The following is a 12,546-nucleotide window of genomic DNA, read 5'->3' as shown; positions in this document are numbered from 1 at the left end:
CCTTTAGGATCTCAGCTTTCCGGCAACATTAAGGATTCAGATATTAAACATGTTACTCATTAATTTGTGCAATTTTCATGCTGCAACACTGTAATTTCCCTTCAAGACATCACAGACAGGGTGAAAGAGAGACCAGGAAACTTAAAAGCACATCCAAAAAAAAGCAACATTAGATTCTGTGTCTTCGGCAATTGCTCTGTGTGTGTCAGTCTAAAATAACTGTTGTTTGTCAGTGCCAGTGCACAATCATAACAATATGTGGTGAGCAACAAAAAACAAGCAGCACTTTAGAGTGTGTTCTTCTCTGTCTGTGCTTAACATTACGGGTGGGGATACACACAATCATTGTGTTGTTTGTTTGGGAGCGGAGCACGCATTGTCAGCTCTCGAGGGGGCTGAATGTGTGCATTGTAGCGAACGATAAACTATAATTAAACTATATCAAGTCTGGCTCTTCAGCCCTCATGTTACGAACTATTAATACATTAGGGTGCTGAATGAGCAGGCCTATGGGGCAATGCCTAATGTATACAGCATCGTTACTGAAGGCCCCGACATTACCCAGCAGGCAGCTGTAGTTGATAAAGCCTACATGACGGACCCAGATCTCTGGGGGTAGCTGGATGGGAGCAGCCCCTGCCATGGGCCAGCTCCTCATATTGGTGCAGCAAGAAGTCCTGATGCCAGTGGCAAGCCCCACTGTGGATGAGTGAGTCACACCTCATTATTCAGTGCCTGTTTCTCCTCAGTGCCCTCAGGTGGCTGGTCTGTTAACCCCGCCACCTCTGGTGCTTCGAGGCACAGTGGTCTCCAGCAGCTCCAGCTCTCAGTATCTGCCTTGAAACATTGCAGCTCAGGGAGACTCTCAGCCAGTTTGGTTGGTCACTGCCTTTGGTTGGTCATCTGCTTCAGGGCACCAAACTAAACTAAACTAAACTCCAAACTCACCAGAGGCCAGTTTCCTTAGTAGTGGAAACTTCTGCCAAATGTGTCTCAATGGGTCCTGCAGGTGGTGCGTCCCAAGCAGGCACTGGTAGTGGAATAGGAATTAGCTACTCTTCTGAGTAAGGAGAACACATAACATGTTCCTCCTCTAGAGAGGGGGGCCAGGTCCTACATCCAGTAATCCATTGTTCATGAAAGGATGGAGGGTTGTGTCCAATTCTAGGTGACTGAATTGTTCTGTCAAAACATTCACATTCAAGATGATGATGTTGAAACAGACTGTGACTCAAATCTTATCTGAGGACAGGTTTGTTACTACAACGCAGGCATTTTCTGAGGTTTGCTTTCGAGGGCAAAACATTACAATATTTGGGTTCTTCCTTTCAGCCCAGCACTGTCACCCTACACTATAAGCCCGTTTCCACCACAGGAACTTTCCCCAGGAACGAGGAACTTTGTGCCCGTACTCAGTGTGTTTAAACCGCGGGAACCAGGATCTAAATAAAGTTCCAGGTAAAATATTGCCCCTTAGAAAGTCCCTGGTCCCAAGGTAGTACTTTTTCAAAGGTCCAGAACTTTCAGGGGTGGGACGTGGGCGCTGAACATGCTGATTGGTTGAGTTCACACAGCATTGTATTTCAACCACCATTTATTTGCATGCATATATATTTTTTATATTACTGTTATTGTGTCATGAAATGTAGTTTTAAAAGTATTTCAGGTGAGAATGTAGTTGTTTAAAACTCAAATCTTCTGTTTATTTATAAAGACAGTGCCTATTTGAAAATGTGCTCCGCCATTTTTAGAGACGTTGCGAAGTCCTAACTACCAAGGATGCAAGTCCGAAATTGGTGTACTTGATATTGAGAAATGACCCTGGTCTGGGAGGAGCAGTCGCACACAGTCCTACATCACCAGACTATTTGCCTAATCTTCACAGTAGTATTTCTGGACAAATTGTTCCAGAAAATTTCGGTGGAAAAGCGGCTTATATCACCAAATGCATGGATGCAGCTCTGGCTCCTCTGTGACTCCAGGGCATCCGCACATTGAATGATATTAACAATTGGTTGATATTAGCACAATAAGAGCAGATTTTGGTTAAGCATTGAGAAGTTGTTCTTGCTCACATGAAAGACCTGGGGTTAAGGCTAAATGCCAAGAAGGGTGTTTTTTCTCCTGTACATATAACCACTTTTCTTGGTGTTTTATGGGTTTCAACAACAATGCAGGCATATTTGTCTCCTGCTCATATTACTTGATTCACACAGCCATGAGCAGTGTGAAGATAGGCCAGTCACACATTGTATGCTTATGCTTACAATTGAGGCAACCCTCATGGTCTAAAAAGCGATCATGAGCAGACATCCTGTCTCTGATGGGGCCTAATTCATAGACTCTGGTCTCTCAACTTTTTGAGGTTGTTGACACCATATTCCACTCCAGAGGTAAACTGTACCCTGGAAGTGGGCTGTGTTCACTTAATGGTCCAGAAATCATCCGTTGGTCCCAGTTAACTGCCTGGTTGGTTCAGTTCTGGAGTTCCTGCAGGGACGGTTCTCTGCAGGGTTGACCCCCTCAGGTGTACGTGGTGGATATAGCTGCTTATCATGCCCCTTTCCTCCAAGGTGCTTTGATGCTGAGGCCTGCAACTCGCACTAGGTTCCCGGCATGAGATTTGGCCATGGTCTTGGAAGGGCTTTCTAAGTACCTGAGAAGTTTCTAAAACGAATACAGAGTTTATTTTGTCAATTTAGTCTCTTAAAAGATAGAAGACTTTCAAGCCTTGTCAGTTGCAATAATGGCCAATCCATCCTATTTTGCATATTTACATAAAAAGAAAAAATTAAGTATCGGTTCAGGCACCATTTAGTCACCGGTACCATTTTAAAAGTATAGATTTGGCACCGGTATCGTAAAAATCCCAAACGATACGGAATCCTACTTAGCTGTGCTCACCATGATTTCACACTAGACAGGCATTTGTCAGCATGACGTAGTGGGTATTGCCATTCTCAAAGCATTCTGATGCGACGCGAGTTCCATTGAAGGGAAACGTCTCTAGGTTGTGACGTCTCTCCATTCCATTGGACTGATTTCATACATGCTTCAGGACACAGTCATGCAGAGGCATTCCCAAAGCTTTCAGACGCAGCATCTCATTCCCTCTCAGGGAGGCACAGTTACAGTCGTAACCCAAAGGCTTTTCCCATCAGCAGAGAACTTCCTTACCACAATGACGATGTTGGAGAAGACAGGAGAAGTTGTAAAAGATTGTGTTTGTAAGAGATTGTGGTTCCTGCTGGAGGAGAGCAAACAAGGTATCTATTTGCTGTGGTCCGTTGATCACGTAGCAGCAATGTGCCAAAAACTTAGTAAGAGAAGACAATGAACACATGCAATTAGAATCAGCATGTATTAAATTTCAGCTGGTCTAAGCAATTTTAAACTTGTATGCTTTTGTGAAAGATTGTCTCTTCAGGAACCACTGGTGTAATTGCGTCTTGGTGGGAATATTTACATCTGTTTCAATGATAAAACCTACTGCACACATACTCAGACAACAACGGAATTGAGGATCCAAATGCAGGCTTTATTCGTAAATGTGGTCAGACAGGCAGGGTCCAGTACCAGCAAACAATAATATCCCAGGCAAAGACAAAGAGTAATCGGTAAACAGGCAATGGTCAGGGCAGGCAGCAAAAAAATCATAAAAACCAGATAAACAGTCCAAGATCCAAAATACACAAAGGCAAAACGGGCTGGATCACAGAAACTAGGAATCATTACAGGCTAAACAATCACCAGCAAAGTGTTCGAGTGTGTGTGGATCTTTTGAAGTCCTTCTAATGTGAGACAGCTGTGAACTGATGATGAGATCTAATGAGTGACAGGTGATGCAATAGATGATGAGTCTGGCAAAGGATTATAGGGAATGTAGTCCAGGGTGAATGGCAAAAGTCAGGGATGGAGTGCCCACTGGTGGAGCTCATGGGCACTCCAGTTGGTGATCGTTACAAATATGACCTATATTCAGTTTCTATGTTATTTCATGCATGGCTGGGATTTTTTTGGTTTCATCTTTTGAAATCAGTTTATTTCAGTTTATTTAATATTCCCTGATCTATGAATTTTATTATCCAGAATTTGAATTAGAATATTAGAATTAGTATTAGAATATTCTAAATATCTTGTTTTCAATTAGAACAAATTATTATTTTAATTTAGTTTAGTTTTGTGTTACTACATCAAGTTTAGACACATGGGTCAAAAATGGCCCATCAATGTAATGTATTTTTACATTTTGTTAAAATAATGGTAACAATTTACATTAAAGTTTCCTTTATAAAGGATTTATAAAAGTGTTCATAAATGACTAATAACTCACTTACAAATGCATTATAAATCATTGCTTGTGAACAGTTCTGTAGCATTTTAAAATGTTGGTTTAATGTAGTAAGAAAGTGATGGTAAAAGACATGCAGATGAGCCCAGAATATTAACACAACTTGTTTAAATACACGCAAAGCGTTTTCCTCCCTTTAGAAAATCGTAATGAAGAAAACGCTTACGCATTAAGACAGGCAGTATTTAAAGTTCATATTGTAGGTCATCAGTTGTTTTTTTGTTTTTATTTTCTGCACATTGTATGCTTTATTAGTAAGGTGTGTACAGAATGTGGTCTTTTAATATCACTGTCTCGGTGCATTAAACATTCTTTATTTGAGAGGAAAACATTTAATTTAAATTAAATTAAAACATTGCATTCACATGTTGGGCTTATGTGCATATCGCAAAGTATGCTGTACAATTTTGTCTTTATCACTATCTTGGTACCTTAAGCGACATTAAGTGTTTGCATTAATTTGTGTTAAGCATTGTAATATCATGTTATAACTCATTAATATGGTCATTAATAAATGGTTCACAGATGTTCACTTTACATTAAGGTTCGCTTTCACAGATTATTAACATTTATAACTGATTAATATATGGTTCACAAGTGTTCACTTTACATTAAGGTTCACTTTCAAAGGTTACTAAAGTTTATAGCTCATTAATAAATGGTTCACAGATGTTAACTTTACATTAAGGTGCACTTTCACATGTTATTAACATTTATAGCTCATTAATAAATGATTCAAAAGTGATCACTATACATTAAGGTTCACTTAAAGATGTTATTAACGTTTATAGCTCATTAATAAATTGTTAACAGATTTACATTAAGGTACACTTTCACAGGTTAACATTTATAAATCATTAATACATGGTTCATTACATTAAGGTTCACAGGTAGGTTTTGCGGAGAATCATGGGTAAGGTAAACATTTTTTAAAACATTTTAAGAAAAGTGACACGAGTCATGAGACGTAAATGAGAAAACCATAAATACATCACCCTTCAGTCTTGCTATAATAATAACTTTTTACTGCATCATGAAATAAATCAGGAATCTGGTTTTGAGTGAAATAAGTATTAATAAATGTATTTATTATGCATTTATAACATGAAAGTTAAAAATAGCTCATTATTTGGTAGTTATTGCATAAAATCACCCTTTTTATTCATGCATTTATAACTGCTTATCAATTATTTATAATGCATTTGTAGGGGTGAAAACCCGGTGTCCTGGCCAAATTGCCCCTCTGGCCTTTGTCTATCATGGCCTCCTAATAATCCCCATCCACTTCATTAGCTCTATGACTCTCTCCCCTCTCCACCGGTAGCTGGTGTGTGGTGAGCGCACTGGCGCTGTTGTCCAAGTGGATGCTGCACACTGGTGGTGGTGGTTGAGGAGAGACCCCCCCTCATGATTGTAAAGCGCTTTGGGTGTACAACAATACAAAATAATATATAAATGCATAATTCATTCATTCATTCATTTGTAAATGAGTTATTAGTCATTTATGAACACCTTTGTAAACCCTTTATAAAGGGAATCTTAATGTAAAGTGTTACCAAAATAATCATGTTAGCAGTTATTTATTGCAACACTTTGCCCCAATTTACCACTTTGTCACACATAACATATACATCACTGATAACCGATAACACTAAAATTGAACTGTAGTCTAACTGTAGTAAATTTGTAGTAAATGTGACCAAGTAAAAGAAAAAAAAAATTAACTAAATAAAATCACACGGGTACAGTGCCATCTCAAATTGCCAGCTCAGCGCTTACAAGCCTCTCAAATGACAACTACACATTTGTGCTCCTTGCACACAAACCTGGTGCACTGGAAACACCAGTCGTTGGCAGCTGGGCAGATCCTGCACCTCTTCCTCTTTGATTGGCCCTCCTGTCTGATGTCTGCCGGTGGCTGAATAATCTTTTTTGTTTTTAAGTTTCATACATCAGGTACAATCAGGTCAAAATATTTTATGTGCATATGAATTAAATTAGGAAGAATGGTGGGGTGGAGATGGAGGGGCACATAACCTATCAAGCAATTTTTAATGCACTTTGCATATTGAATTCTGGTCTTCAAAACAAATAAACAAACAAACAGACAAGGTGCTTGATGTTGCTTTCCAGGGTTTTTTTTTTTATTCCATCGCTATCAGTTTGCAATGTTATATCCTATTTGGTAAGTACACACACAGTGCACATTTCTAACAAAGCATGTTTAGTTAACTAGCTGATTAATGTACCAATGTATGGCACCCAGTATGCATTGCTAAGCTAGCTTCTGGGTGGTTGTTAGGGGTTCTTGTTGGCCTTCATCAAGATGCAGATAATAACAGAAATTTTGAAACATTGTTTGCAAAACTGATCCAGTCTCAGTCCTTTGATATTTCAGCATTTCTTTCTAATGTTAGCAAATTAAACTTGATGCAATAAAAGTAGCCTATGTAATATTACAACTAGTAAACTACTGGTCTTCTCTATGTAGTAATGATAGAACTATTCTCATAATCTCAGAGACATTCAGAATCTGTTGATGTGTTTAATATACAGCATCTTGACTTAGGGAAAGGGGAATGCTCATAGCTTCTGTAATAACCACAGGAGGATTAGGCAGATCTTTCAAGTACACAAGTGCCATCTAGATGTCAGATTAAAGATTGTCAATAATTTATCAGATGTGTCACACACAGATATAATTGTGATTAATACCATTTCTAAGCACTAAACATAAAAAGCACTATATATTTTTCTTAGATTTCCATGCCAAACAGCCAAACAGCCAAACAGCTATTCACACACAAATCCAAGGTGACAATATTCAAATGCAGATTCAACAATCTACAACGTAAGTGTAAAAACATTCAGATATGTTCAAGATTTTATGAGATTGTAGTATATACAAGATTGTGGAAAAGTTTTAAATTTAGCTGAGAAATGTATGTGCTTTGACATTTTTTTGTGTGTAATTGGTTTCGTAAATGACAGCTTTATCAAAAAACAAAATCTCAACGCTCATTTTCTACAGTAAGATCTCTAAATACAGCACATGCTGTATGAGGCAGGCCTTAGGATAATATACAAACTAATAAAAAGTATGACGTTATTAAGCATTGTAAATCAAAATATTAACTATATAATTTAATTAATTAATTTAATAATAATTTATAATTTAACTATAACTATAACTATATATATAGTTAAAATATTGTTAATATTCTGTTTTATAATGATTAATTAATAATGTCATACTTGGTGGAGTTCGAGGTCCCCAGAATGACAAAGATGACGTTCTCATTTCCAGAGAGGCCAGTGGCACCACCTGCTCTATAAAAATGTGCCGCATACAATCTTTAAAATGAATGAGTGAGCTGAGTGAAGAGTGACACAAACAGAAAAAGAGAGAGGGATGTGGTTAATTCTTTATAGTTGTTTGCTCCTGTCTTGTAATTATATCTCTGTAGTTTTGATGGCCAGATCAGGTACCTGTAAGCTACAAGGACACTTCAAGCTGAATGGGATGAGCCAGGATGGAGACTTTCTCATTGGTGGTCTCTTTGAAGTTCAGTACCTCAAAGCATTTGCAGAGCTGAGCTTTAGAACAGAGCCAAAACTACCACACTGTGAGCTGTGAGTCAAGACCATACACACTGAAGGAAACCTAATATAACTGTCAATAACTGGAAAATAGAATAGCTTTTTATTATGTTGACATAGGCACTAAAATGTCGATGATAATTTAGTATAAGCAACTGATATCATATTACATGATGGGTTAGGACTGGTATGGGTCAAAATTATCGATTTTTAGGAAGATCATGTTCCATGAAGATATTTTGTAAATTTCCTACTGCAAATATATCAAAACTTATTTTTTGATTAGTAATATATATAGCTAAGAACTTAATTTCAACAACATTAAAAGGCGATTTTCTCAATATTTAGATTTTTTATTTTTTTTGCATTATTATTATTATTATTATTATTATTATTATTGTAGTTAATGATCTAATTTCATTTGTATTGTCTTCTTCAGCTTCTATATGACAGGATTCCAGCAGGCACAAACAATGGTTTTTGCTATCAATGAGATTAATAACAATCCCAACCTGCTGCCTAACATCACGCTTGGTTACCAAATCTACGACAACTGTTTAAGGCTTGGAGTGGCATTCCGTGGTGCTACAGCTCTGGTTAGTGGGACAGAGGAGACCGTCTTTGACCTCAACTGCAAAGGCCCACCACCAGTGATTGGAATCATAGGTGATCCAGGTTCTACTCATTCTATTGCAATTTCCAGTGTCTTGGGGCTGTTTCGACTGCCTATGGTAAGAGACACCGGTAAACCGTATACCTTTTTTTATTATTATTTATTTTAATAACATTATATTTGGATATATATTATGTTGTAATCACATGTTCAGTAATAATAGCTGAACATTGTGTTGAATTATCACAAATGTATTTCTTCAAAGCAATAAATAAATAAATAAAGTTAACACAATGACTTTAGCACTGATGACGTTAGGTTAACCTTTATCGCATCTCTCTGTCTCTGCTCTCCATTCTCCTATTTAGATTAGCTACTACGCCACCTGCTCCTGTTTGAGTGACAGGAAAAAGTATCCCTCTTTCTTCAGAACAATCCCCAGTGATGCCTTCCAGGTGTGGGCTATGATCCAGATTTTGAGGCATTTTGGATGGACGTGGGTTGGTCTGCTCTACAGTGATGATGATTATGGAATCAATGCTGCTCAATCCTTCCACCAGGATGTGCAGCAGTTTGGAGGGTGTGTGGCCTTCTCTGAGATACTGCCCAATGATAACAACCACAAGGAAATACAACGCATAGTTGGAGTCATTCAGGGCTCCACAGCAAATGTGGTGGTTGTATTTTCCACCTCAAGCTATTTGTTGCCCGTAGTTGATGAGATGCTGTTGAAAAATGTCACAGGCAGACAATGGATTGCTAGTGAGGCTTGGGCCACCTCACCTGTGCTTCTTGCTCAACGATTTAAGTCTGTCTTAGGGGGTACACTGGGTATTGCCATCCGACGAGGAGAAATTCAGGGGCTTGGAAACTTTCTGCTATGCATTCGTCCTGACAACAACTCACAAAACAATATGGTGAGAATATTCTGGGAGAACGTGTTTGGGTGCAATTTTGACACTGAAGGCAGAGAGGGGGGGGAAATATGTTCAGGGCAAGAGGACCTGAGCAACACAGACACACCATACACTGATGTATCAGAGCTGAGGGCCTCTTACAATGTCTATAAGGCAGTTTATGCCCTGGCACATGCACTTCATGGCCTGATGAAGTGTGAGGAGGGTAGTGGGCCATTCAGTGGGAACAGCTGTGCTGATAAAATCAACCTGAAACCCTGGCAGGTAAGACACACAGTTACAGTGAAGATTCTCTCCAGGCATATAGAAGAGCTGAATGTGGAAATGCAAAATATGCTGTGCTCTATATTAATTCAAATTTCAGATAAACATATAACAACTGTCCTGTCTACACATTGTACAGCTGGTTCACTACCTACAAAAAGTGAACTTCACCACAGCATTTGGGGATCATGTGTCATTTGATAAGAATGGAGATGCTCTGGCCGTCTATGATGTACTGAGCTGGCAGCCGAGCTCTGATGGGTCAATCGTTGTCCGCACAGTTGGTGTGGTAAATGAAGGGGCAGCAACAGGAAAGGTGCTGACACTCGATGAGGAAGCAATATACTGGAACTTTGAAACAAACAAAGTACTTATCGTTTTATCTTAAATGCCATATTTTGTGCAAATTACTATTTAAATTTTAAAATAAAACAATAATGAAGTGTAAATAAATAATAGTGCCGTGTATTCCCAAGACCATCAGATCATGCAAACACAATAGAGACATATCAGTGCTTGCCTGAATAACAACAGTTGCTGTCTTTTTCAGCCCCCAAGGTCTGTGTGCAGTGAGAGCTGCCCCCCAGGCACCAGGCGAGCCACAAGGAAGGGCCTTCCTGTCTGCTGTTTTGACTGCCTGCCATGTGCAGATGGAGAGATTTCTAATACAACAGGTGAGAAATAGTAAAATATATAATTTTTATGCTCTGAAAATAAAGCAATAAAATGTAACTATAACTATTAACTCACTTCGTTGTGCCTTTTATCTTTTTCTGTTTCTTTCTTAAGCACAGACGCCACAGAGTGCATAGCATGTCCAAATGATTTCTGGTCCAACCCAGTAAAAGATCATTGCATCCCCAAAGAAGTGGAGTTTCTGTCCTATGGGGAACCTCTGGGCATCTCTCTGACCACAGTGGCCCTGCTTGGCACCTGCTTCTGTGCTCTTGTGATAGTCATCTTTGCTCATTACCGCAAAACTCCTGTAGTACGTTCAAACAATTCAGAACTCAGCTTCCTGCTGTTGTTGTCACTCAAACTGTGTTTTCTGTGTGTGCTGCTGTTCATTGGCCAGCCACAGTTGTGGACATGTCAGTTAAGACATGCTGTGTTTGGCATAAGCTTTGTCCTGTGCGTCTCCAGCATTCTGGTCAAGACTATGGTAGTAATAGCCGTGTTCAAGTCATCTCTACCAGAAGGTAAAAGTGCGATGAAATGGTTTGGAGCAGCTCAACAAAGATGCACAGTTCTGGTCCTAACAGCCCTCCAAGTTGTGATATGTGCAATCTGGTTATTAACTGCCTCTCCAACACCTCATAAAAACAGCCAATATATCAGGTCTATTATAGTCTATGAATGTGCTATTGGCTCAGTGGCTGGTTTTTCAATGCTGCTGGGATACATTGGACTTTTGGCAGCAGTAAGCTTCCTGTTAGCCTTCCTGGCAAGAAACCTTCCAGATAATTTTAATGAAGCAAAGTTCATCACTTTTAGCATGTTGATCTTCTGTGCTGTGTGGATTGCATTTGTTCCAGCATATGTGAGCTCACCAGGGAAATATGCAGTGGCTGTAGAGATATTTGCTATCCTGGCTTCAAGTTTTGGATTACTGGTGGCCATATTTGCCCCAAAGTGCTACATCATTATTTTACACCCGGAAAGAAACACTAAAAAAGCCATAATGGGAAGAGCTACACAAAATAAATAGATTTACATGCTGTGAAAACCTCCAACTGATAAGCATATCTGATAGTGTCTTTGTTTCACTTGAATTAACAGAATAAACAATACACATTACAAACAAGCACACGCAAATGTATTGCATTCATTTTTAAAATATATAAATTAATTATTTTGAGATTGATTGTAGATTATTTCATAAATTCACTGATTTCCATTGACATATATACATAAATAGATGACTGAATTATTGAATTAATTAATAGATAAATAATATGAATAATATGAAATAGCCAGGGCCAGCTAAAAGCTTATTCATGAGATGGGAATCCTCTAGTAACTAATATAATAAAATGAGACTAAAACATCTACAGTCATGCATAGATTTTCATTCATATGACAAGACTTCTAAGTTTTTAGTTTTTCTTGGTGCAGACCAAAATAGCAAATGCACCATGAATATATTATATTTAACTTCCAGTGCCCCTTTAAATTTAACTGAATGCTGTATACCTGGCAGTTTGCTTTTGGTTGTCCAGGGTGACATTAACACAAGGTCAGAACATTGCTGATAAAAGCCTAAAAGGTATCATTAATACTGAATGCTGGATTCAGCTGAAACTACTACAGTAGGCCAAAGAAACACTGGCACCATACGCTAACAGTGGCAAATCTGTATTCAAATAGAACAGACTATGAATAGAAATATTACTCTTATCAAGCCAATGTGTACATGATAACAGGCTTTCCAGGAAACCACAACAGAACCAAATGTCAATTACAAAAATATTGAGATAATTACATCATACAATGATGGCAATCCCTCAGAGCCCAACAATGTAACACCCATAATTTTAATAATCTAAAATCTATTGACTCATGTGGTCATCTAATGAAACTGTAAGATTAGAAATAAAGAGTGGTTGCTATGTGATGTTTTCTGTTAAACTATACACTTACTATGAAATGGCTGTGTGCCCCAAATTTGTGTTATAACTACAAAGCTACTAATAATGCTATTCACTGAAATCTAGTTGTTAGCAATTCATTAATATTTCTTAACATTTTAGTGTAATTTCTGAGGAGAATATATATATATATATATATATATATATATATAT

General features: G+C 38.2%; 1 protein-coding gene across 1 annotated transcript; it reads left to right on the top strand.

The window, feature by feature from the left end:
* The first annotated feature begins 7,763 nt into the window (after positions 1-7,763).
* Positions 7,764-11,453, top strand: LOC107569154 (extracellular calcium-sensing receptor-like). Its single transcript, XM_016255168.1, has 6 exons — positions 7,764-7,984; positions 8,391-8,682; positions 8,933-9,745; positions 9,885-10,112; positions 10,296-10,419; positions 10,540-11,453. The coding sequence occupies exons 1-6, from the start codon at positions 7,764-7,766 to the stop codon at positions 11,451-11,453; spliced, it is 2,592 nt and encodes an 863-aa protein (XP_016110654.1).
* The last annotated feature ends 1,093 nt before the right edge of the window (positions 11,454-12,546 follow it).

This window comes from Sinocyclocheilus grahami, unplaced genomic scaffold, assembly GCF_001515645.1.
Source record: "Sinocyclocheilus grahami isolate Dianchi unplaced genomic scaffold, SAMN03320097.WGS_v1.1 scaffold1317.1, whole genome shotgun sequence".
In the NCBI taxonomy this organism is placed as follows: Eukaryota; Metazoa; Chordata; class Actinopteri; order Cypriniformes; family Cyprinidae; genus Sinocyclocheilus; species Sinocyclocheilus grahami.
Note: the sequence above shows the minus strand (reverse complement) of the source record. Positions and strands in the feature narration are given on the sequence as shown.

Excerpts from the sequence above, each read along its gene's own strand:
- LOC107569154 (XM_016255168.1), top strand. The coding sequence starts at position 7,764 with ATGTGGTTAATTCTTTATAGTTGTTTGCTCCTGTCTTGTAATTATATC. Across the intron at positions 9,746-9,884 it reads TCAACCTGAAACCCTGGCAG|CTGGTTCACTACCTACAAAA; the intron begins GTAAGACACACA and ends CACATTGTACAG. Across the intron at positions 10,113-10,295 it reads GGAACTTTGAAACAAACAAA|CCCCCAAGGTCTGTGTGCAG; the intron begins GTACTTATCGTT and ends TGTCTTTTTCAG.